Consider the following 27,924-nt stretch of genomic DNA (forward strand, 5'->3'; position numbering starts at 1 on the left):
TCAATGCATGGTTGGTAGGGTAAGTTGGACCCTAGCATCCAGATTGTTTAAATTGCAAAATTGAGAGCTGCCGAAAAAAAAAGATAAATAACTCGAAAACCACAAATAATAAAACAAATGAAAACCAACTGCAAATTGTCAGAATATCACTGTTGATATCATATTAAAAGTTAATTTAAAGGTGAACAACCACTTTAAGGCCCACTGTAAGATTTTCCTAAATTATCAGTTGGAACTGTAACACAACTGCTATTTTCTAATATGTTAAATGGTTGCTTGTATAAGTGGCATTGTAGCACTTGCAGGAAATATGACTCCCTGAGAAAAATGCTCAATGTGGAGTTTCAGACAGACTTGTTTATGGGGCTATTCTTGCTGTGTGAAAGATGCTTAGGAGTTGGCTAATTATAGAGTAGTAGCTGGCTGCTTTGTTGTGATTAGAAGTGCAAGTTGCATCTAAAGCTGGCCATAGACGCACAGATAATATCGTACAAAACTAATTTTCGCTCGATATTCGGTGCGTGTATGGTGGGAAAAGAGCTGACCGATATCAGCAGAAGACTTGGATATCGGTCGGCTCGTCAATTGGGCTGGACGGAAAATTTTGATCGGGTGCCTTTGAAGTCATCCAAACATCGCCCATTGTTAGTGCTGAATCTTCAGATACAGGTACAATTCTATTGTTTCTACCTGTATAGCTACCTGTATATCTGACGATTCAGCTCTACACGTGTTTATTGAAACAAACAATCTTTCTTGCAAAGATCTTTTCCAAGAAAGATCGTAATTGTTACGTCTTGTGAGAAAATCTTACCCTGGTAGTCTAATGGGGGGACGGCAGGGACGCCTGCCGCCCCCTCGGCGGGGACGCCCGCCGCGACGATCTACTTCTCTGCAGGTGCCGGTGCATTAGGGCGCGTGCGCGCGCCTCTTCCTAGTCTTATGCGCGAAATTCAAACGATATTTAAAGGGATCTCTGGTTTAATTCTGTGCCCGTGATAGGATTGTATTCCTGGTGCTCTTGAGCCTTGTGCTATTTTGTCCTGCTTTCTTCTGAACCTGTTTGATTCCTGTTTTGACCCCTGCCTGGCTATTTTGACTATTTTGACTTCTGGATCCTGACCTTGCCTGCTTACGACTACTCTTCTGTTTAACCCCTTGTTTGACCCTTTTGACTGTTTGACAATCCTTGCTATCTGCCTGCCTCGACCCTGCCTGCCTGACTACGATTCTGCTTAATCCGTTGTACCGTGACATTCGGTCCAAAAAGACTCTGCTACCAGCCCTGCCCCTTTGCCAGCCAGAACATCTCGCCTTGCACCCCTCGTTAAGTCCAGGTGGCACCCAAGTAAGCTAAAGGCTCCTCCTGAAGCCAACGGTGGTCACACTACTGGTGAAGCTGAGCCGAGACCAGGGTGCTTGGCACTTGTTCTGGTATTGTGTGCCGGCCGTGACACGTCTATGGCCACCTTTACTTTATGATGTTGATTATTGTGGCTGGACGTTGAAGACCTTGACCTTCAAAAGCTCAAAACCATTGGAAACACCAGGTAATGATTAACCCTGTCAACAGAAAAAAACATATACATTTGTGTATTGTTTTCTAACCTGGACCTAGAGCTGATTTACTAAGAGTGGCATCTAATTTTATAAACAGTTCCATCAAAAAAATGAATTCCTGACAAGCAAAGCAGCATTTCAAGCCAGGAAAACAGTACTAGTGGCAAATAGCTTGGATAAGAAAAAATGGTTCCAAGCAAAGCCTGAGTTTAAAAAGAGTCCAAAGCCAGAAGGAAGGACTTCTAATTCTGGGATTTAATGATGCATTGTGGGGAAAGAAATATGGCGACTGAGTTTGAAATTGCTCATTGCACTTGTGGTCTTAAATGACTCCATGATCTTTAAAATACATACAAATGTTTTAGGTCTTTTGTATGGCTGTGAAGTAGAGCTTCACTCATGTGTTGCTGACATGGATGAACCAGGTTATGAAAGGCAAAAGAAATGCTTTGTATGAACAGACATATTGCAAGATGCACAGAGATACAGTATGTGTATACATAAGGCGTTTCCATACCCTGCTAAAATTTGGATTTTTATCTCTGTGTTATGTTGTCAGTTGTTCAGCATCACAGAGTATATTTAGTGCACTGACTACTCTGATTCTCTTTTGTGCTATATTATTTTTACCATCTGTTTCCATCCAGTACTTCCCAGGATGTAGAATTTCTATGACACGCTATACTTATAAGTATATTTTTAACTTGGCCACGTATTTTAAATCATTTTACGTGACTTTTACATTATACTGTACTGTTTAAAACATATTTAAGCAATGCTGTCACTTTAAGGTATTGAGGGGGTGTTTGCGAGCATGTATCCCACACAGTAAACACATCTGTGGTCTATCCACATCACAAAACACTGTGATAAAAAAAAAATTGCAATGCCTTAAGACCACAGTCGCCTTACTTAGCTTCCTGTGTTTTGTCACTTGTTGCAGTAGTGTTTTTGTAAACACTATACCACGATCATTCAGCAAGTACTAAAAAGAAGAAGAGAGAAGAGTGCATTGATCTATGAACCTGTATACATTATTTTTTTCTAACCGATCTCTCTATATAACATATATCCAAATGTAAAATTAGAGGAAAAACTGCCAAAATGTAGCTGAAAGGCCCTTCTACATGCAAGAAACCAGAAACCCGGGATCTTAACCCTCATGAGTGTAGACGTGCAAATGAATTCTTTATGCCCCTGTGGTCCAGTGTCGGACTGGGCCGGCGGGACACCGGGAAAAATCCCGGTGGGCCCCGGGCTCTTGTGGGCCCCGCCGGCCCAGATCCGCTACTTAGTGGGGCGGCGCGACCCCACTTTGTTTGGGGTCGCGGTAGAATGGAAGGGCTGCGCATGCGCACAAACGCGGCGCCGCGCGCATGCGCACAAACGCGGCGCCGCGCGCATGCGCACTAGCCGCCTGCAGCACTCCGGAGCGGCAGTGGCGGCTGGAGGGGGCCCTGGGGCAGTAGCCCCGGTGGGCCCCATGCCTCCCAGTCCGACCCTGCTGTGGTCAATTATGCATCTAAAACTGTTGGTTTAATAGCACAGATACAGCCTATTAATACTGAGCCATCAATACAAATTTGCAATCTTTTTAGATCTCATCAGTGAAAGGTATTGGAACAAATTAGAAAACAAGTGAAGCTCACCGCATGTGTTTATCGGCTTTTCCAACAGGGTATCCTGTGTCTGATATCCCTATTAAGTCAATCTGTAGTAGTATAAAGGTCTGGGACAAATCCAAGGCAGCAACTGGACTGCAAAACTTCTTTAGTGGGGAGTAGAGGTACACAACATGTTTCGGGCTGTGCCCTTTGTCAAGTGTCCCACGCCTTTATACTTCTACAGAAGGTATTGGAACATGGCAGTTGAGGTTTAGGACTTATAGAGCAACCAACTAAAAAAACATCAAGGTTAGGGTGATCGATGCAACATTTGTAATGTCAAAGTTGCCCAAGTAAAAGATACAACTGTTACCGAGTATGTCAGGTTTGCTGCTGTCCTTAACTACACTTTAAATAAGGCTTAATTCTCCACAAAAGTTGTGAATTGGCAGTATTTTACACAGAAGTTGTCTCCTCCCAGTCCACACACCTGATTGGACTCCAGACCAGCAGGTTTTATGAAGCACTGTAACTTATTCTGACAACTCCTATCTACATCTACTACAACAAATCATAGAACTGAGGTCCCCAAACTTTTTTACCCGTGAGCCACATTCAAATGTAAAATTAATTGGGGAGCAACACAAGCATGAAAAAGTTCAGGCAGTTTGCAAAATATCTGTTGTGATCGTATGTGGATTAACAGGCTACAGGAGGCTCTGTTTGGCACTACAGCGGGTTTACATGCAACAAAAAGTTGCCCCCGAACCAGGAATTTAAAAACAAGCACCTGCTTTGGGGCCACTGGGGCAACATCCAAGGGGTTGGTGAGCATAGTAACATAATAAGTAAGGTTGAAAAAAGACACATGTCCATCAAGCAACATGTCGCTTGCAAGTCACTGGTTGGGGATCACTGCCATTAACCATTATTCACAGGCAATGTTACCCAAGGTGTGAGAGAAAAACTCTTTGTTATGACTGATTGAATTGTATGACTGCCCCCTTAAAAGGCCAAGTCAACCCAACAGTAAAAATGTGCCTAATAAATGAAAACATAATTCTAAGCAACTCTATATACATTTTAGGGATGCACCGAATCCAGGATTCGGTTCAGGATTCAGCCAGGATTCGGCCAGGATTCGGCCTTTTTCAGCAGGATTCGGCCGAATCCTTCTGCCCAGCCGAACCAAATCCTAATACTAATTTGCATATGCAAATTAGGGGTGGGGAGGGAAATTTTTGTCAAAAAACAAGGAAGTGAAAAATGTTTTTCCCTTCCCACCCCTAATTTGCAAATGCAAATTAGGGTTCCGTTCGGTATTCGGCCGAATGTTTAGCAAAGGATTCCGGGATTCGGCTGAATCCAAAATAGTGGATTCGGTGCATTCCTTATTAAAACTTTTCAGTGCTTTTAAATTTATTTGTAAAAACAATAGTTAATGAAAGCAGCATTTGCTTAAAGGGGAACGCTGGCTTCCAAACCAAAATTTGATAAAGAGGCCCACATAACACAGAAACCCCTAATATACCCATCACAGTTACCTATGTCTTCAAAAAGTATGAATAAATGCCATTTTCTATGCTGAAATCCAGCTGTTTTACATTTCTTCTCTTTCTGCATTTTTTGAAATCCTGGCAGGGAAGGAGGGACTAAACACTGATGTTACAAATTGTAACAACTTTTCCACAGCTTACAGACAGCATGCAGGAACTACATAACCCACAATGCATTGCACTGGGATGTTTCATTGCTTACTGAAATAACTTGTGCAGAGAACTGTGGGGTTTGGAGGATGCAGGTGGCTAGGCTTAGGGAACTGTTCCAAACCATTATATCATGAAAAGTCTGCATATTTTTTAATTGATGTATATTGCAAATTTGCTTGAAATTATGTTTACTTTTCAAAAAGCTCAAGTTATGTTGTGTGGAGTTCCCCTCTTACCCCTGATTGTTACTTTTAAATCAATGTTGCAAAAGTCTTAGGGGCAAATTCACTAACCAGCGGAAATTCGCCAGCGATGGCTTCGCTCACATCGCCACACTTCGCCAGGTGAACATTCGCCAGGACAACGCTAATTCACTAAAATGCGATGTTGTGTCCAGGGCAGCGAACGATGGTGACGTTTCGCTAGCGTTAATTCGGCAAGAAAAGTGAAATTGCGCTAGCATTAACTAATTTGCATACGGCGGGAAGTTAAATTTCAGTGGTCGTATATGTTGCAGCAAATACATTATACTACAGAAGCCATGGGAACCTTAATAAAATAAAGTTGTTATATTGCCCTACACATGTGTATAGTTTATGTGCCATATGTTAGGAAATGTATGGGGGAAGCCGGGTACCCTAAAAAAAATGTACAATCTTTTTCAGCCTATCACCCTGTAAAAAGTAAAAGACGCCAGCGTTTCTGCTTTCAATTTGTCATGAAAGTGTATTGTGATCAGTGTAAAAAACAAAATAAAAAAGTTTTATAGGGAAAATATTGGAAAATGCTTTACACACCTTTAAATGATGTTCCTGTCTGAGATAGTAAACTCCATGTTTAGCACCCATGTGCATTATGTATGTATTAAGTGGACACTGACAAAATAAAAATGCTGATTACTCCAGGCTAATCCATGCCTAATTTAGCCTGACCTCTGCCACAGGCAACAATGCAGCTACAATGCTCTCAGGTCCTTGGCCCACAGACGTGTAATTTAACTAGTTCAACAGCGCTTGGGAAGCATGTGACCACCAGGTATCCAAAATGCCCACTTACACCCTGAATCCTATTTGTCTGGACCCACTGATCCTAATAACATAAGTACCAGACAGTCTAGGACAGGGGTCCCCTCCCCAAACTTTTTTACCAGTGAGCCACATTCAAATGTAAAAAGATTTGGGGAGCAACACACGCATGAAAATAATCCTTGGGGTACCAAATAAGGGCTGTGATAGGTTATTTGGTAGCTCCTATGTGGACTGGCAGCTTACAGGAGACTCTACTTGGCACTATCCGAGCCCTTTATCAAGCCTCATCAAGCCTGTACTTTGGAAACCAGCCAAAGTTTTTTTTCCCTAATGTGCCAAGCCTGCATCTCCCAATGCATGCTGGGTAATTTAGTTTTTATTTTTTTATTTAATAATTTGCCAACTGGCAAGTTAAGTGTAGGACTACAATACCCAAAATGCAATGGGGATTGACTTGTGTAGAAGTTGGGAGTTACCAGATGTTGGGCTCTGCACCCCAGTCTCCAGTCACACTTAAGCATTTTCCAGTGACCTTCCTCAATTTCAGACAATTTTGGGGGAAAATCTGTTGGCCACCAAAATAGGGTTGCCACCTTTTCCAGAAAAAAATACCGGCCTTCCTATATAATTATCTATTGGGATCAACCATCAGGTGGCAACCCTACACCAAAATGTCTAGAGGTTGACCAGCTTTACCAATATTTATCGAAATTGTATATGTATCACAGCCTTATGGGGACACACCGGGGCACATTTACTTAGCTCGAGTGAAGGATTAGAATAAAAAATACTTCGAATTTCGAAGTATTTTTTTGGCTACTTCGACCATCGAATTGGCTACTTTGACCTTCGACTTCGAATCGAACGATTCAAACTAAAAATCGTTCGACTATTCGACCATTCGATAGTCGAAGTACTATTTAAAAAAAACTTCGACCACCTACTTCACCACCTAAAACCTAATCGTTTGATCAAAGGATTTTTCCTTCAATCGTTCGAACTAAGGAAATGCGGTAAATCCTTCGACTTCGAAGTCGAAGGATTTTACTTCGACGGTCGAATATCGAGGGTTAATTAACCCTCAATATTAGACCAATATGTGCCCCTCCCTGTGGTTAAGTCCCTGGTGATGGGTGAATCTGTCCTATTTAGCTTCATGGAAAAATCTGAGAAACAGTGAAATTCTGAAAAAGGCGTATTTTCACATATATTCATTTATTTTTTAGACTTTTTTCACTGCACACACTGGGCTATTTTTGAAGTGCCTCTTGGCTCGTTTTGTAGCTGACTTTGGCTGGTTTTGAAAACTACACCTGGGAACCCTAATTAAGGAACTATTGGAAGCAGAGACTATAATGGCAGCGGTTGTGTTATTGCCTGCACCCTCCAAGGACACAAGTTTGAGTTCTAGGCAGCAGAGAAAACAATGAATGACTTAGGCACTTGAGCACACATTAGGAGCTCAAGTCACTGTGGTTACTATTTTTTTATTTTCCCCGTCAAAGCTAGAAGCGTCTTATCCTTGTGACACATAGACGTACTCCGCCCTAAATCGTCACTCCCCTCCCCAAACGGCAGCTACGTGCATCGTCACAACGCTTCATCATGTCGGCGTGACGTCATCGTCTCGCGAGATGACAACCGTGACGTCTGGTTTAGCTGTCCGGCAGGAGTCAAGGAGCTAGACGTTAACGGCGCTGCGGGACTTTTAAACAGCGATCCGGGAACGGAGGGCGGCGTTAAGAATAACAAGGGACTGTCCCGGAAACAGCCGGCGGTATGTTTTAGTAGACCTATCAGGTAAATCCAAGCTGCAGCCCTTCAGTTGTTGTTGTTGAAACGGCAGTTCCTAGGGATGCTGGGAATTGTAGTTGTTTGGACTAATGGGTGTTCCATGTATGAGTGCTCACCTCAGCTTTCCAGTGTGGACAGTGACACCTTTTTTCCCCTTTTTCTCCAGCCCCAGTGACACCTGGGAATTTTCCAGGGCTTTAGTTTCTTTAACGCTGGAAACGTGCGGTGCTGGACTACAAATAAGTCCTGCTGGAGGATGCTGGGACTTGCTGTACCCCAGCAGCACGGTTGCCGCTGTTTAGTATCGGCTGCAGCCCTTGTGTAAAGCTGGAGAGACGCTTATGTGCGTGGAAGTCAGGAAGAAGGACACTTATTAAAAGTGACGTGTGTCTGTAGGGCCTTGTTTATATTTTCTACTTGATACTGATTGTCGTGGTTTGTTTTTCTGTGTGTGTGTGTAGGAGACATTTGCTTTAGCAATTTATTATCTTGGTTACTTCCCTTTCTGTTAAAGGAGGAAGCAAACGTAGCCAGTCACATTGACTTTGTCATTCAGGGCTGTCCTACACTCTGCTGTTGTGGAAACCATTCATAGATTCCCTTTCATTCACACAATCCTTCTTATTATCCAGCCCTCCTGCTTCTCTCGTCGCCTTGCCATGTAACTGCTGGTGTATACAAGGAAATGGCCATTGCGTGCGTTAGGTACCGTATGCGGATGCTTGAGCAAATTAAAGGGATCGTTCACCTTAAGATGAACTTTTAGTATGGTGTAGAGAGTGATATCCCGAGATCATTTGCAACCGGTTTTGATTTTTTATTGTTTTTGATTTTTGAGTTATTTCGGTTTTTTTATTTATTCAGTAGCTCATCCATTTGTAATTTCCGCAGTCTGGTTGTTAGGGTCAAAATTAACCCAGCAACCATGCACTGATATGGATAAGAGACTGGATTATGAATAGGAGACGATCTGAATAGAAATATAAAAAGTAACAACTTTTGTAGCCTTACGGCCCACCGTAGACAGGCCGGTAAAAGCTGCCGACAGATCGAGTCGGCAGCTTATTGGTCCGTGTGTGTTAGAGTCCTGCGCGGGTCCATTTTTTTTGGAACCTGTACCCACAACCCGCATTCTTACCCACTTGGACCCGCGACCTGACCCGCAAGTACCTTATCCACATCCCAGACCCGCATTCTTACCCGCTTGGACCCGCAAGTACCTTATCCGCAACATGGACCCGCTGGCCATTGAGAATCAGGAAGTGCTGTCGTAACTGGAAGTGACATCATCAGAGGTAGGTGTGATCAGAAAAAGAGTAAAAATCGCTAGTGAGAAGACCCGCGGCCCGACCCGCGTCTATACTAGCACCTGGAACTTCAACCCGCAGGTTTTTGTGGGTTACCCGACCTGCTGCAGGATTCTAGTGTGTGTGGCCATCCGACGGGCTTTCCAGATCGATATCTGGCCGATCGGGCAGGTTAAAAAAATTCAGTCGGAACGCGGCCACATCTGTGCATTTATTCGATCCAACCGCCTGTATCGGATGCATTATCTAGGGGCACACGATCGGATCAGCCCGATATCGCACGCTTCAATGTGGGCATTTCGAGGAGAGATCCGGTCGTTTGGCAACATAGTCTACGTCTATGGCCACCTTAACAGAGCGTTTGTGTTTAGATGGGGTCAGTGACCCCCATTTGAAAGTAAAAAAATAAATAATGAAGCAATTGAAAAGTTGCTTAGAACTGGCCATTCTACAAACTACTCAAAGTAAATGTAAAGGTGAACCACCCCTTTACGTTTAATATTTGAAAGCTGTAAAGAGTCAGAAGTTGAAGCCAAATCATTTCAAAAAACTATCAAAAAAATAAATAATGAGGAGCAATTGAAAAGTTGCTTAGAGCTGGCCATTTTACAACATACTAAAAGTAAATGTAAAGGTGAACCACCCCTTTAAGTTTAATATTTGAATGCTGGACTAAGTCAGAAGAAGAAGCCAAATCATTTTAAAAATCTATCAGAAAAATTAATAATGAAGAGCAATTGAAACGTTGCTAGAACTGGCCATTCTGCAACATACTCAATTATTTAAAGTTGAACCACCACTTTAAGTTTAATATTTGAAAGTTGGAAAGAGTCAGAAGAAGAAGGCAAATGCTTTTAATAATAAAAAACTATAGAAAATAAATAATGAAGACTAATTGAAAAGTTTCTTAGAATTGGCCATTCTACAACATACTAAAAGTTCATTTAAAAGTGAACCACCCCTTTAAAGATAGTTCACATTTGAATAAACTTTTAATATGACTTCAAGATGGATATTCTGATTACTGGTCTTAATTTTATATAATTTTTCAGTTATTTAGCTTTTTGATCAGCAGCTCTCCATTTGGTATTTCAGATGCTACCTCGCTGCTAGTCTAATTTACCTTAGTAACCAGGCAGTTGTTTGAACGAGAAATGGGAATATGAATAGTAATGGGGCTGTTTAGGAGATTAGTAATAAAAAGAACAATACAATTCTAGCTTCACAGGGTATTCGTTTTTGGCTGCTAGGGTCAGGGACCCCCATTTTAAAGACAGAAGAGAAGTGGCCAATAATTGCAAAAACGATAATAAAATAAATAATGAAGCGAGTTGCAAAGTTGCTAGGAAAAGGTCATTCAATACGTACTTTAAAGTTAACTAAATGGTGAACCATCCCTTTAATGTGAATATTTTAATAGCTGTTTGTTGTCTAAGAATTTGTAGCCTAGTTATAGTAGTAGTATTGGTAATATCCGGTTAAGAGTGCTAGTGGTAGTATTCATAAATGGTGTTTTAGGGTTTGTGTCCTCACAGGTTTGACTTGTGATATAAACAATACTCAAAGAACTGTAGTACCAGACTTTAGGCAAACCACCGCCCACATGTTCTTAGGCTAACCTCATAGTGGCCAATATTTTTGGCCAATTAAATGAAGCAGTAACACCAAAAAATAACAGCATTTCAAAGTAATAAAAACATAATTTATGGTGCTATGCATTGGTAAAAGTTATGTGTTTGCTTTAGAAAGACTACTATAGTATATGTAAATAGTCTATTGTGTAGCCATGGGGGCAGCCATACAACATACCTCCCAACATTTTGGAAATAAAAAGAGGGACAAAAAAGTTGACATTTTTGACCACGCTCATTTTGGGGCCACACCTCTTAATTACGATGTTCATTTTACAAAATGTGACAGGTTATGAAAGTTTGAAGATATTTATGTGATTTTTTTTCAGTTATTACATTTTTGCTAATGAAGGTGAATTGCTCTTTAAGCTGTGAGTCTAACTTTCTCCAAGGGACCTGTTATCTTATATTGTTGCAATTACTTATTTACTTATCTCGAAATTGTTACAAAATTATCTTATCTGCTGCTGTGGCTGTTCTCATCATCGGAGGTAGGTGTGATCAGAAAAAGAGTAAAAATCGCTAGTTAGAAGACCCGCGGCCCGACCCGCATCTATACTCGCACCTGGAACTTCAACCCGCAGGTTTTTGTGGGTAACCCGCGGTTACCCGACCCGCTGCAGGATTCTAGTGTGTGTGGCCATCTGTATATTCTACAGAGTGCATCTGGTATCTGCTTTGTAACCTGTGCCTTGAATGGCTGCCCCCATTGCTACACAGCAACTTGTTTATATAAACTATAGTAGTGTTTCTGAAGCTAACACACCAGTTGTACCAGTACAGAGCAACAGTATATTAAATTTTAATTACGTTAAAACACTTTAATTTTTGTGTTACTGTTCCTTTAAGGCATGACATTGCTCAATGTGTGCATCCAAGACCATATTCTAACGGGAGCTTCAGTTGGCTTGAACATCTAAATCTGCCAGTGCAGACAGTACAGTCATGGGTTTAGCATCATTGTTTTCTTTCTTGCTCGTTTTTCAGGTATAGGATCCATTAAAGGAATGCTTGGGGCCTTGGGATTTTCCAGATACGGCATATGAAATTCACATCACCATACTTTAAAGTCAACCTCAAAATAAAAACATGCCTAATAAAAGAAAACATAATTCGAAGCAGCTTTGCAATATTCATCCATTACAAATAAAATCTAGAAACTGTAAAATTAGAGAAATCCTGATTTATTGGTGGGACAGCAAAAAATGCAATTTAAAAAGGGCAAACGTAAAATCAGGGGATGTAAAATTGAGGTTTCGCTGTATAATCTATTTTTTAGTCCACTTGCTATAAATGGTTGAGTACACATGCTTAGTAAGACTTTTTGGGGTATATTTATCAAAGAGTGAAGTTAGAGATAACCACAGTCCTTTAGTGTGAAATTCCACCGCTCTCCCGTCATTTCTATGGGATTTTAAAAGAGTATTCATCAATGGGTGAAACTGAAAGTTCAACCTTTAATAAATATGCCTTTCAAAATCCCATAAAAATGAATGGAGAGTGGAAGAATTTCACTCTAGAGGACTGTGGCGACTTCTAACTTCACTTTTTGATAAATATACCCCTATGTGTGTAACCACTGAGGAGGACGCACATAGCAGTGGTTGGCCAGTTTGGTCATTGGAGTATGGACACGTGCTTTCCCTGGGGCACAGCTGTAAATAGGAGGATCAAGCAGTAGGACATCACTGACCAGAAGCCAAAGAACAGAATAAGGCATCCATTTAGTCATACATCATATAGTATCACAATGATATCGAGGGAGCGACCCTACATCCCTGAGTGTATTAAGAGCCGCTGATAACAACATAAGACAATCGTCGTAGAGGGGAGAGGAGAAAGGTAAGAAAAGGAAGAAAATGAGAAAAGAAAAAAAAAAAAACAAAAAGGAAAAAATAGAAAGAGAGAAAAATCTTCTAGCAGACATGAATATCTCTCGCACAGGACGCAGCATAGATAGATAGGGGTCTCCGAGTCCGGGAGTTAATACCATCATTCTATTATTCACATAAACTGTCACATCTACATAATGTATACAATAACAATGATGCACCTACCCAAAAAATGAATATTTTAAAGTAATGACTATAATGTACTGTTGCCCTGCACTGGTAAAACTGATGTGTTTGCTTCAGAAACACTACTATAGTTCATATAAACAAGCTGCTGTGTAGCAATGGCAGAAATTTTTTAAAAAAAGGCTATTTGGCACAGGTTACATAGTGGATAACGGATAACACCATTATGTTCTACAGCGCTTATCTGCTGTGTATCCTGAGCTTTTTCTCCTTTGAATGGCTGCCCCCATTGCTACACAGCAGCTTATTTATATAAACAATAGTAGTGTTTCTGAAGCAAACACACCAGTTTTACCAGGGCACTTTCATTACATTTGCATTAATTTGTATACTTTTATTTAGTGATGCCACTGTTCCTTTAAATAGTTTACGGATATTAGATAAAGTAGGACATGGTAGTGGCACACCTACTTTATAGCCAGTGTTTGTCAGGGGTTGCTATAAGTTGTAGGTTGGGCAATGTTTTATGTGAATATAATTGGGCTCTGCAAAGTCTGCTTTGTCCTGGGGGCTTTCACCACTTCAAGGGCACCTGTTAGGTGAAAATATTCTAGAATTGCAAATTCTAAGTAACTTTTCAATTGGTCTTCATTATTTATTTTTTATACTTTTTAAATTATTTGCTTTTTTCAATCTTTCCAGCCTTCAAATGAGGGTCACTGATCCCGTCTAAAAAAAAAATGCGCTGTAAGGCTACAGATTTATTATTATTGCTACGTTTTATTACTCATTTTCTATTCAGACCCTCTCCTATTCCTATTCCAGTCTTTTATTTGTTGCATGGGTAATTTGCATCCTAGTAACCAGATTGCTGAAATTGCAAATCGGAGAGCTGCTGAATAAAAAGCTAAATAACTCAAAAAACATTTTTGCAAATTGTCTCAGAATATCACTCTCTACATCATAATAAAAGTTAATTTAAACAACCCCTTTAAGAAGTCATTTTTCTGTCATCCTTATTTCCTTGTCAAGAGCCACTATTCATGTTTATTTTAATATGTAACGAGAGATGCTATCAAATCCTGATAAAATGCTAAATCCTTCTCTATTATGTGTTGGAGACAGCGGAAGTGGCCTGTCCTTATCACTACTGTTATTGCTCTTTAACTACTCACTAAACAAAGACTTCAGTGGCATCCAGTGCCAGCCTGTCTAGGATTTTATTGTAAACAACTTGCTCTGAAGTGATACTTTAAAAAAAAAAAAAAACACACAATAAGGTCCACGCCCAAAATATTGGAAACCTTTGCTATTAAGTCTTCTCTTGTTTTTCCAAATATCTGGTTAGATCATCCTTTGCTCAGAACAAGGTATCAGATATGGCATGAGTTGATAGTACTGGTTGCATGGGAAGTAAAAGTGGCCAAAAATAAAAAAGAGCAGGCAAGGCTGAAGCAGGAAAAGTCGAGTGGAGAGCTACCGTAACATTATTTCATTAACATCTAGTGCTATTTATCAAGTGCTATTTTAGCCCACGTGGTGTTTTGATCGCTGATACCCCGATCACAACTCTTTTACTGACAACAGATTGCTTCCCATTCAGTTGGGACACACTGGTGATTTTTTTTAAAATTCTACCCGTAAAGTTATGTGACTTTAAAACTGTGGACAACTGAATGTGACTTCTTTTTTGTTCACATTTGATGCTTTTTTCCCCCCTTAAATTTAAATACGCAAATTAAGATTTGTGTTCTTTTCAGCTGAATTGTTTATGGAGGACAAAATAGATTCAGTGCATAACCTATATACCGTAATGGATAATGGATTAATGGTCTGCACCCAAAAATGATCAAGAACAAAATTTTAATCTTGATTGATTTTTGGGCCCACACCTAGTCTATTATAGTTTGCTAATTGTGTCTTTAAAGAGGTGGTTCACCTTTAAGCAACTTTTCAATTGGTATTCATTATTTTTTTAACTTTTTTTTTTTTTTTATAATTATTTTCCTTCTTTTTTTTATTCTTTCCAGCTTTCAAATTAGGGTCACTGACCCAATTTTAAAGGGGTGGTTTACTTTCAAACAACTGTTGTTTTAAGATAGATCACCAGAAATAATGACTTTTTCCAATGACTTTGTATATTCTATGTGTGACCGTTTTTCTAATATTGAAGTTTTCACCTTCTGAAGCAGCTCTTGGAGGGGGGTCGCCGACCCTGTAAACTGTTCTGAATTGATACATTTAGTTGATCCATTTCTTATCTTTGTCCCTGCTGAGCAGGGTTTCATTAAAGGCAGCTGTTAGAATTGATACAATAGTTACTAATACTCCAGAGATGCTGCTGAGAAATGTATCAACTAAATGTTGCAAAATTGTAAGCAGAGTCTGCTGCTTGAATTACTGAGCTGCCAGACTGAAATACCAGACAGGAACATTCAACTTTAAACTTAGATTTTGGAAAAACAGTAAAAAAAATAAATAACGGAAAGTAATTAAAAAAAGTCTTTATTTCTGGGGAACAATCTAAAAACAACTGAATTGAAAAAAGTGTTTAGAAGGTGAACAACCCCTTTTAAGTAATTTAAGAGTAGATTTTAGTATGATGAAGGCAGTGATATTCTGAGACAATTTGCAATTCGTTTTCATTTTGTATTATTTGTGGTTTTTGAGTTATTTAGCTTTTTATTCAGCAACTCACTAGTTTGCCATTTCAGCAATCCGGTTGCTAGCGTCCAAATTACCCTAGCAACTATGCATTGATTTGAATGAGACACACAGTTGTGGAGTACTCATCTCAGTAGTAAAACACCGGGTTTATACCAGTGAGCACCACGGAGCGATCCTCTTCCGGCTTCTTCTTGCTTCAAATTTCCTGGGGCAAACGCATGCGCAGTTGAATGAAATAGCTGACTTTAGTTCAAGTTTTGCTTTTCGTTCTACAGCGTGGCAGCAGCCGTGCATAGAAAGAGGTAGACGGAAGAGGATCGCTCCGTGGTGCTCGTTGGAATAACCCCGGGCCGGTGCAGTTTTCTGCTGATAGGAGCACTGGCCCGGGGTTTCAGGTACGTCAATACAATCACTTGGGGTGCCTAACATTTGGCAACCCCAAGTGCAGGATGACTTTCCTTATCTTTTAAAAGGATCTTTGATGGTGTAACATGGGGCTTGATAAAGGGCCTGGTAGACCGAAAAGTTGCCTTTTTCTATGATGTGGGCTGAATAAATGCTTCATTAAGCACTATTGCGAGTTATACAGTGTGCTGCTGGTAATTTCTTCAATGCATTGATTTCAATGAGAGACTGGAATATGATGAATAGGAGAGGCCCTGGATAGAAAGATGAGCAATACAAAGTAGCAATAACAATACTTATGTAGCCTTACTGAGCATTACACTGACCCCCCATTTAAAAGATGGAAAGAGTCAGAAATAATTTGAAAACTGTATAAAAAATAGAGAAAAATTAAGGCTAGTTGAAAGGTTGCTAAGAATTTCTGTAACATACTAAAAGATCATTTAAAGGTGAACCACCCCTTTAAAAACAAATACTCTGTAAGGCTACAAATGTATTGTTATTGCTACTTTATTCCTCTTTTTTCTATTCAGGCCTCTCCTGTTCATAATACAGTCTCTTATTGAAATCAATGCATGGTTGCTTCAGTTATTTGGACCCTAGCAACCACACGGCTGAAATTGTAACTGTAGAGCTGCTGAATTGGAAGCTAAACAACTCAAAAATGAGAACCAATTGCAATTTGTCTCAGGAATATCATTCTCCACATCACACTAAAAGTCAATTTAAAGGTGAACAACTCCCTCAAAACGTTTTACAACTTCATTGTGTTTGGATTGGTGCATTGTTAGGTTAATCCCTTTGAAGAGCAGAACCAGTAAATATTTTACTAAGGTTACTCTGTATTATATTTATTAAAATTATTTATTTTTCCTCTGTAATATTAAAACGGTACCTTGAACTTGATCCCAACTCAGATCTAATTAATTATTAATCTTCATTTGTCATAAACAGCTCCCATTGAATATTACATGAACTTGCCAGCTTTTAGATGCCAAGGTTTTACATGAGGATATATTTCATACGCTGTTAATAGTTCTTGTGTTCTTATGTGTTATATACGTTATGCTACTGTATAATAAATATACTCCAGAGTAACTGGTTCCACTCTTCAAAGGGATTTAGAAAATGGCGCTCCAGAATACAGGTATAGGACCCATTATCCAGAATGCTCAGGACCTGGGGTTTTCCGGATTATGGATCTTTCTGTAATTTGGATGTTCATACCTTTAGTCTACTAGAAAATCATGTAAACATTAAATAAACCCAATAGGCTGGTTTTACTTCCAATAAAGGTTCATTATATCTTAGTTGGAATCAAGTACAATGTACTGTTTTATTATTACAGAGAAAAAGGAAATCGTTTTTTAAAGATTTGGATTATTTCATTACAATGGAGCCATTCCGTAATTCTGATTTTTCTGGATAACTGATGCCAAACCTGTATATACATTTCTACAAAAGGCGGTTGTGTATATGCAAATCTGAGAATACAAGGACAAAACGCATGAGGTGGATGTGTAAATAAATGAAATCACAAGCAGTAATGAGCAATTACAACAAGAGTGCTTTGTGGGAGTCATTGTATTGTATCTAGCCTCAGGCCAGTGGCAGCCTCTATTTGCCTGGAATTTTGTTTTGCTTCAACGGTGGATTTGCAGAGACCTGCACTGTCAGTGGATGTATGTCTGTCTCGTCCCACAGGGATGGATGTAACTACAGATGGAGCACTCCCTGACTGCTAGGGGCCCAGGTGATATAGGGGAGCAAATGGGGCACTGATTGATTAATAAAAAAGTCCTTTAGGGGGATCCTAAAAATCATTAGTATTTCTTATAAGGCACCAAAGTTCTTAAACAATTTGCAATTTATCTTCAATATATAAAAACCCTATATTGTAGTTGCCCCCTCTCTTGACTTTCACTTTTGTGACTGATCAGCCCTTAAAGGAGTGGTTCACCTTTCAGTTAACTTGGGGAGGCCCATTTATCAAAGGTCGAATTTTCGAATCCAAATTTTTTTTTTTTACTCTAATATATTCCAATATACTCGAAATTTATAATTTCGAGGATAAAAAATGTCTAAAACTCGAACGATTATTGCTAACTTGAAAACTCTAATCGAATTCGACTAAACTCGAATCTCCGAAAAAAAAAAATCTAATGTCAGGAAGTAGTGATGTGTGGGCCGGCCCGAAACTCGCTGGACCTGTGCGTAGGGTGGGTTCATGCCGACTCCTGCACAAAACCTTCGGGTTTTGCGCGGGTTTTGGTCAAGCTTTTCTCCTGCTATCCCTGCCCACAATTTAGCACTTCCGAAATTTATAAACTTGCACCCACCCCTTTTGTGACATTACTGTGGGGTGGGGCGAGCGCTGGTCTATAAATATAGGGGCAGCAGCGGGCCGGTGTGGATTGGGAGGGGATGGGTTAGGGTCAGGAAGGCTATTAACATCTTCAAATGGGTCACTGGACCTCTCCCATTGACTTATACATGAACTCAGCATGTTTTAGGTAACGAATAGTCAAATTATTCCCAGGGTAAAGGTTTGATAAATCTCAATTTTGAAATAGCGTTTGGATTATTTACAATTCAGATTTGTGAGTTTTGACCAAAAAACTATTGGAAAAATTCTAATTTACTATTCGACCCTTGATAAATCTGCCCCTTTGTATGTTACAGAATAGCTAATTAATTATTTTTTATATAGTTTTTGAATTATTTACTGCCTTCTGATTCTTTCAAGCTTTCAAATGGTGGTCACTGACCCCATCTAAAATAAAACAAATAGTGTCTAAGGTTACAGATTTATTGTTATTGCTACTTTTTCTCACTCTTCTTTCTATTCAGACGCTTTTCTAGTCACTTTTCAGTCTCTTATTCAGATCAATTCACATCCAATTCCCGAACTGAATCCATCCCCTATGCATATGCAAATTACGACTAGGAAGGGTCGAGGAGAATTGCACACACAATTAAAAAATGTTTAACTTCCTTGTTTGTGCGATGGAAAGTCACATGATTTTAACCATTTGGTTCATCAACCTCTTGGATTCAGACAAATCTTAATCCTGATGAAAAAAGGCAGAACCCTGGATTAGGTGTATCCCTAGTTGCTAGGGTAATTTGGACCCTAGCAGCCAAATTGTTGAAATTGAACTCTGGAGAGCTACTGAATAAAAAGCTAAATAACTCAAATATGACAAATAATAATATAGATGAAAAACAATTGCAAATTCTCAGAATATCACTCTCTACTAAAAGTTAATTTAAAGGTGAACTACCCCTTTAGGTTAGGCTTTTCAAATTGCCCTCGGACATTTCTTGAAAACAGCTAATTTACAGTAAAAGGAAATGTCATTTTCATACACAGAATTGGCATTTAACACTCTTTTTTTTTTTTAAATGTTCACAATTTCACGAACAAGTTTTACATAGAATAAGAAATTATACTGAACTTTTCCCCCGAAAATCTTACTGATAGAACAAGTATATGTTGCCATTTGCTTGCAAGAGGATCAGCTCAAGCATACGCTGATAAATATTGATTGTAGAGCAAATATACTTTAACCACATAAACTAGGAACATAGTTTGCACATAGAAACAACTGCAAATGATTGAATCTGTCTAGCCTTACAGAGCATTTGTTTTTAGATGGGGTCAGTTACCCCCCATTTGAAGTTTGGAAAGAGTCAGAAGATAAAAGGAAATAATTTAAAAAAATATATATAAAAAAAGAAAAATGAAGGCCAATTGAAAAGTTGCTTAGAATTCTGTAACACTAAAAAGTTGCAAAACGTGAACCACCCCTTTAATTATACATCAATATGCAAAAATTTACAATTTTACAGTTCAGGTATGGGGCTTGTTATTCAGAATGCTTGGGACCTGCGATTTTCTGGATAATGGATCTTTCCGTAATTTGTATCTCCGTACCTTAAGTTTACTAAAAATCATTAAAAAATTAAATAAACCCAATAGGCTGCTTTTGCTTCCAATAAAGATTAATTATATCTTAGTTTGGATCAAGTACAAGCTACTGTTTTATTATTACAGAGAAAAAGGAAATCCGTTTTAAAAATCGGGATTATTTAATTAAAATGGATTCTATGGGAGATGGCCTTCTCTTGATCCAGAGCTTTCTAGATAACTGGTTTTCGGATAGTGGATCCTATACCTGTACATGTATGGGACCTGTTATCTGAAATGCTTGGGACCTGGGGTTTTCCGGATAAGGGGTCTTCCTGTAATTTGGATCTTCATACCTTAAATCTACTAAAATCATTTTAAATAAACCCAATAGGCTGGTTTTGCTTCCAATAAGAATTAATTATATCTTAGTTGGGATCAAGTACAAGCTACTGTTTTATTATTACAGAGAAAAAGGAAATCATTTTTAAAAATGTTAATTATTTGGACAAAATGGAGCCTATGGGAGACAGCCTTTCCGTAGTTTGGAGCTTTCTGGATAACTGATCCCAGACCTGTAGTAGAAAATTGTACACAAGGAGAACAAGTATAATAATTAAAAAGTAACCTCTTTTAGGACTATGTGCTTATGGTGACCCAGACAAAGCTTATATGGGGTCCAATGACTTCTAATGGCAGCCCCTGATAACCTAGTACAGGTATGGGATCTGTTATCCAGAAAACTTCAAATTATGGAAAGGCTATCTCCCATAGACTCCTTTTTATCCACATGATCCAAATTTTTAAATAGGAATCCACTTTTCTCTGTAATAACAAAGCAGTAACTTGTACATAGGGATGCACTGAATCCACTTTTTTGGATTCGGCTGAACTCGTACTCGAAAGATTCGACCGAATACCGAACCAAATCCTAATTTGCATATGCAAATTAGGGGTGGGAAGGGGAAAACATTTTTTACTTCCTTGTTTTGTGAAGTTGCAGGAATTTTCTCCCCCCCCCCCTAATTTGCATCTGCAAATTAGGATTCGGTTTGGCCGGGCAGAAGGATTCGGTCGAACCGAATCCTGCATCCCGACTTGTACATGATCCAAAGAAAGATATAATTCATCCTTATTGGTGGCAAAACCTATTGGGTTTATTTAATGTTTACCGGTAGTAGACTTTAGGTATGAAGATCTAAATTACGGAAAGATCCATTATCTGGAAACCCCCAAGTCCCGTGCATTCTGGATAACAGGTCCCCTACCTGTACTGTACTCAAAAAGGGAAAATAAAACTTGATAGAAACTTGTACAGGTCCATTACTTGGCCACTTGTCAGTCTGGAAAAAAACGTACGTGTTTGTATTTGAATAAAGTCCTGCTGAAATTCTTCTGCTGGTGCCATATGACCGCTGACATGTACAAATGTGCTAAAAAGAAACTTTCAGCCATAATATAAAGTGAATGTGCTGCTGAGTGTCAGGGACAGACCCGTGTGGTTTTGTTTTGGGGTTGTGTATTCAAGAATAGCTGAGGCAGCCAGGTGCTTGGAAAGTACCATCTACTGTTTACTTACTCGCAGGCTTTGTAGCGCGGGATGCCTTGTGTTTAGAGGAGTTTTCTCACAGAAATTCCATTATGTAGGCGTTTCTTGTAATCCAATTTCAATGAATGAAAAAAAAATAATCCCGTACATGTCAGTGGGAAGGTTTCATAGACAATTCAGATCACTGCAATAACTCTGATGTTTAGTCGCTACGAGTAAACACGAGATCAGGACATTTTAAAATAGAATTTAAATGTTTTTCTTGTTATGGAAGTTTTTTATATACAGGTATGGGATCCATTGTCGGGAAACCCTTTATCCAGAAGGGAAGGCCATCTCCCGTAGAGTCCATTGAAATCAAATAATTCTAATTTGCATTTAAATTGTAATTTTAAAACAGTCCGATATTTTGAGACAATTTGCAACTGGCTTTCATTTTGTATTTGTAGCTTTTAAGTTAACTTTTTTATATAAAATGAAGAAGACAAGGGGTGTAACAATTCGGGCAGATCTGCTACAGGGACCCAGATTATAGCATACCCCCCATGAATAAATCTTGTCTTCCAGGTATTCTATACAGTCTCTCTTCCCACAGACGTGTTTTATAAAATCTTGAAAGACCCAATTTGAAGTTTGTGGGTGTGTAGATGGTGCATGCCAGCTCATTTACCTTGGCGGCTTTTCCTGGATAAGTAGTCACGTGACTACTAGTAAATATGCTGCTCTTGTGCCAGCAATAACTGCTTTGAAAAACCTTTTCTTTATTTAAATTATGTTTAATCCTTTTTATTTTGAAATTTCTGCCTTTTTATTTATTTATATAGATATAGATATATAGATAGATATAGATAGAGATAGAGATAGAGATAGATAGATATAGATAGATATAGATAGATATATAGATATATATATACATATCTCTCTCTATATATAGATAGATAGATAGATATAGATATATATATATATATATATATATCTATAGTAAATGTTATTTCTATTTGCCTGATAAAGTCGCAACATGGTTAACCATAACATGCCGCTGCTTTCTTTCAGTATGATGCTCTTCCTATTCAGTCAAGTGTGGTCCTATGTTCCTGCCCGTCGTCTTCAATTGTGAGAAGCTCCTTTAGACTCCAGCTCTTCACCTGTCCTTGGAAGCAGACCAAGTACCAACATGGATGTGAAGGCTGTAGAGTCCAGAACAAATCCAAATCCTTTGCCGCACCCAGGGCAGCAAGAACAGCAGCCTCGAAAGAAACGAGCCCAGGATTTCAAGTTTGGAAAAATCTTGGGTGAAGGATCTTTTTCGACAGTAAGTGTATAATATCCATCCATTCCTGTACTATTATGTGCCTGTAACAGTTATTCATATTCTGTATTTGAGATTTTTTTCTTTATCTGAAAATAAACTATGCCCACCTTCGAGTTTCAGTCCTTTTCCTTTCTCAGTCAAGTAAAGGAGCAACAGAAAATAACACTTTCCTTGCTTCTGCAAATGTTCTGTGTTAAAGGAGACATTTTGAGGCACATTTATCAAGGGTCAAATTTTGAATTCATGTGAGTTTTTTCCCATACACTCCCATAAATTCGAAATTTATTAAAGGAAGACTATACCACCAAACATTGTAGGTCTCTAAAAATATATTGCATGAAACAGCTCATATGTTAAACCCTGCTTCATGTAAATAAACCATTTTCCTAATAATATACTTGTTAAGTAGTATGTGCCATTGGGTAATCATAAATAGAAAACTGCCATTTTAAAAAATAAGGGCCACCCCCTGGGATCGTATGATTCACAGTGCACACAAACATACCAAATAAACCATACATGTTAGGTCACATGAGCCAATTAACAGGCACAGTTCTGTCTTTTGCTTCCACACTTCTTCCTGATACAGTTAGAGCTGTGTTATTTCTGGTCAGGTGATCTCTGAGGCAGCACACAGACCATCACGAAATGATGGTTCAAGACAAGAGATGTTTCTACTTAAATATATATTTTAGTTAGGTAAGATTATTTCATATGCCACTTAATTTGATAAACTATCTGTTGCTTATATATTCATTTTGTGGGTATATTTTTCCTTTAATAAAATCCAATTTTCTCCACTCGGACGAATTGAATCGACCCAAAAACTCAAATCAAATTCAATTCAAATTAGAAAAACTCTATTCAAGTTTTTTTTTTCTCCGAAAAAAATTCTAATGTTTGGAAGGCTGCAAACATCAACAAATTGACCCCTGGACCTCTCCCATTGACTTATACAGCAATTCGGCAGGTTTTAGGTGGCGAATAGTCGAATTTGAGTTATTAAAGGGACAGAGTGTGATAGAATTCAAATTAAAACTTGAATCGGGTTTGGATAATTCACATTTGAGCAAAAAAAAAAAAAATCTGTCCCTTTATGTAAAAAGCAAGAATCTACCAGTGCATTTTATTCTTTTAGATATAAATGGAACGTGCTTCAAAAAGTTGTTATTGGTTACTTTATCGCCCATCCGTTCCACTTTACTTTCCCAGGCTGTGCGGGGGAGCCGGCGGCACTCGACAAACTGTACTGTAGGATAGAAACCAATCAGCAGCTAGGCTGACCTGATAGGGAACTGAAGCCTGTTTGCTTGTGTGACCACAGGGCTGTTATTGGCTGTCCCTTACCACTGTACTTCTGGGAGGGACCATTAGGACACGCCCACCCCTCATTTGAAACAGGGACCAGTGAACGTCTATAGGGAGCTCAAATAAAGGGGCTCATTTTTAAAGATATTAAATTACAGTCAAAACTAAAACCAGCACCATATAGTATACATTATTGCCTACAGAATTAGGAAGGCTTTATTTCTCCTATATGTCTCCTTTAAAATTTATGCTTACCACTTTACTGGAATGAGCATTATTATTGACTCAATGTCAATTATTTAAACTCTGTACAGGTATGGGATCTCTTACTCAAAAACCCAGTATCCAGAACGATCATATTTACGGGAAGACCATTTCCCACAGTGTCCATTTTAAGCAAAATTTTTTTTTCCGTTATTTAAATTTTTTTTGTAATAATAAATAGTAGTTGCTCTATATTCGTGGCAACGCCATCATATTTTACATTTCCAGGTGTTAAAGGGAAAATACACCCACCCATTCTGACATGATTCAGTTGGGCTTATGTAGAAAAGGTTCTCTGTCTGAACTTCCAAAGAAATGTATACTTTTTATGTTGTTGATATACAGGCAAACCTGACAAACTATTTCTTCACTCACCTTTTAGGTTGTCTTAGCCAAAGAGTTAACAACAGGAAGAGAATTTGCCAGTAAGTAATTTCCACCAGACTTCCATCCAATAATACTACCCAGCAGTGCATTTGGTAATTGGTATTTCAAGAAAATACTGTATATTGCTATTTTTTCTACAAATCTATGTTTTGCTTTTTGTGGCACACTTTTTGACACAACCTCATTCAGTTTGGCCTATTTAAAAATATATAGGATAAGTTGGTGCCTAAACTTGATAAAGGGTATTGAACCCGAAACATGTTGTGTTTACCACTGCCTGAAATAAAAAGTTGTTTGCAGTAATACTGCTGGAGTTCCTCTCCCTTCTCTTATACTTGGATCATTTGCAGCAGTTGCAGCACAGAGCAACTATTAAGGAATTGGATGCATATCATTTGGAAAAGCTGTGCTAACCACCACCCCCCTCTTCTATTTGGTGCCTAAACTCCACTAGTATTACTGACACCTTCCTATGGATTTTATCGACTGGTATTAGTATCACTTTAAGTATATCTTATATTATAACAAACCCATTTGAACTATTTTCTTTATGTTCTAGTTAAAATTTTACAGAAGCGGCATATCTTAAAGGAGAACAAGGTACTTTATGTGACCAGGGAAAAAGAAGTTATGTCCTGTTTGGACCACTCATTCTTCGTTAAACTTTACTTCACATTTCAAGATGATGAAAAGCTCTGTATCCTTTGTTCAAAAAAAAAATTGAGGGTGGTTGGGGCGAATCCTTCATTGCTATGGAGCAAAATACATATATTGCCAGTAGGGATGCACCGAATTCACTATTTTTACTTCATAAAAGATTAGGCCACAACCTTCATAAAAGATTTGGTGAATACCAGATTGCATATGCAGTTGTATATACAAATTAGGGCAAGGAAGGGTTAAAGAGAACCACACAGTTAAAAATATCTTACTTGTTTGTGTGACGAAAAGACACATTATGTTTTTGTATTCGGTTTGGCCAGGTACTTGGATTCATCCAAATACTGCTGAAAAAGAATCCCAATCCCAGGATTCGGTGCATCCCTTATTTCCAGAATGTCGGACGGAAGCTGTTCAGAGTGTTTTCTTCTTCTTTATTTTTGCCGTAGCAAAACCAGCTAAGCTAGTAGATTCCCAGTGATGTGTTCCCTAATTTAGGTGACATTAAAGGGGTTGTTAACTTTTAGCATGAGGTAGAGAAAGATATTCTGAGACAATAAGCAATTTGTTTTTATTATTTGTGATTTTTGCGTTATTTAGCTTTTTATTGAGCAGCTCTCCAGTTTGCAATATCCGCAATCCGGTTGCTAGGTTTCAAAGCATTTGTTTTTTAAGATGGGGTCAGTGACTCCCATTTGAAAGCTAGAAAGAGTTAGAAGAAGAAGAAGGCAAAAAACTATAAAAAAACAATTTACCAATTGAAAAGTTGATTAGAATTGGCCATTCTACATTATACTATAGGTTAACCTAAAGGTGAATCACCCCTGTAAGGGGCCTATTTATCACGCTGTGTAAAACATTGGTAGAAAAGAGATATTGCCTATAGAAACCAATCAGATCTTTGCTTTTGTTTTCTAAAAGTGGGCATACACATGCCGATAAAAGCTGCCGACAGACTGAGTCGGCAGCTTATTGGCCCGTGAATGGGGCCCTCTGCCAGCTTTCCTGATCAATATCTGCCCGAAAGTTGGCCAGATATCAATTAGGCAGGGCTAAAAATCCTGTCGAATCGCGGACTGCATCTGTTCATTGATGCGGTCCCACAATCTGACCGCCCATACTCCTTGCATTATGATCCGAATGTTGGGCCCTAGGGCCCACGATCAGATCAGTCCGATATCGCCCACCTCAAGGTGGGCATATCAGAGAGAGATCCACTTGTTTGGCAACATAGATGAGCGGATTTCTCTGTTTATGGCCACCTTAACTTGTAGGTGACTGTCACAATCAAATCACTGATGGGTCACAATGGGCAACATCACTGTTGATGTCTTTCTCCAGTATTTTGCACAGCATGATAAATAGGCCCCTACGGATAATGTGATAATGTGCTTTCTATGCTAGTTCCAGTATACTTTATGAGAGAGGCATGGGCAGTTTGGGGGGCATTTACTAGTTAAGAAAACCTAATCTGATATTAGGTTAAATAGAGTTGTTTTTACTTGTCTAAAAGCAATAATAGCCCATTAATCTGCCTCCATATCTCTGTGCATGCTTATTGCTAGGCTGACACCGGAAATGAAGCCTTTTTTTGTTTGTTTTATAACTGTCATAACATTGTCATTGCATGCTATTTTCTATTTTGCAATAATAGTATGTGACCAGTGCGTTACCTATCTGATCCCCCCCCCCATGTTCCCCTATGAGGGGGCTGCCATATTTGTGCACCAGTAGTCCCTTCGCATTAGAAAACTTCAATTGCTTACAATTACTCAAAATTTACAGTACTTACAAAATAGTTCCAATTAATTACAAAAGCAGACCTATCTGCAAAAAATCATCATGACCTATAGGAAACTTTTAATGTACATTAAAATTTTGAAGACTAGTTTTTAGCATCCATATCACTTTAAACATTACAATTTTTTACCTTCTGGGAATGTAACAACTCCAAGATCGCCCCCCAAGACTCAACAGACTAACAGACTTCTGGCCTCATATTTAAGGTAATTGACTTTGGCCTATGGAAATGATCCGTACTCTGTAATTTGCTATATCAGAGCTTATTGTTTTGTTTATCTCTTTACTTCTCGATTTTTCTCTCCTTTTTTCTTTATCTATTCTTTCACTTTATGACACATGTACGTACTATTCCGTGTTGTTTTATTTACTATTTCGGACCTCTGGTAGGTCCAAACGGTTTTCATTGATGTACATGGTCGACCTTTAATAAAAATAAGTTTAAAAAAAAAAAAAACATTACAATTTACAAAAAAAAACATGGAAACATATGGAAGTGTAAAGTTAAATGGATCAGTTATGAAATATTGTCGCATGTGCCTGTCCTTCCTTAACCAAGCTTACAGATTTTGGTCTTAGTTACGCTAAGAACGGAGAACTACTAAAGTACATACGAAAGATTGGCTCGTTTGATGAAACCTGCACAAGATTTTATACTGCTGAAATTGTATGTGCTTTAGAATATCTGCACGAGAAAGGAATTATTCACAGGTAAGGACCTAATAGGGATTTTGAAACTGAAATAATTTTGCTTTATTCCCCCAAGTATAACTAGCTCATGTTGGAGCTTTAGCCTTGATTAACCAGATATTGCATTACTTGCAGGCGGGCCATGAGGTCCTTATCACTTTCCAAGGTGTTGTATGTGGCACATTCTATCGTGAAAAGAATTCCGTAGTTTTCTTAAAGAGATACTCTAGAAAGTATACCTTTTTTACATTTATCTTAATATTGGTCTTCACTGCTACTTATAGTTTTGCCATAAAGTATTTTTAAAGCTTTTACATTGCC

General features: G+C 38.7%; 1 protein-coding gene across 2 annotated transcripts in view; it reads left to right on the top strand.

Annotated features, from left to right (window-relative positions):
- Positions 1-7,494: 7,494 nt before the first annotated feature.
- pdpk1.L (3-phosphoinositide dependent protein kinase 1 L homeolog) overlaps positions 7,495-27,924 on the top strand; it is a 43,600-nt gene continuing 23,170 nt past the window's right edge. The window contains exons 1-5 of one of the 2 annotated variants that reach the window (XM_018234378.2): positions 7,495-7,678; positions 22,236-22,494; positions 24,449-24,491; positions 25,013-25,150; positions 27,480-27,624. In XM_018234378.2, coding sequence (XP_018089867.1) covers positions 22,357-22,494; positions 24,449-24,491; positions 25,013-25,150; positions 27,480-27,624 — 464 coding nt within the window. In that variant the 5' untranslated portion in view covers positions 7,495-7,678; positions 22,236-22,356. 2 annotated transcript variants of the gene reach the window in all.

Source organism: Xenopus laevis, chromosome 9_10L, assembly GCF_017654675.1.
Source record: "Xenopus laevis strain J_2021 chromosome 9_10L, Xenopus_laevis_v10.1, whole genome shotgun sequence".
In the NCBI taxonomy this organism is placed as follows: Eukaryota; Metazoa; Chordata; class Amphibia; order Anura; family Pipidae; genus Xenopus; species Xenopus laevis.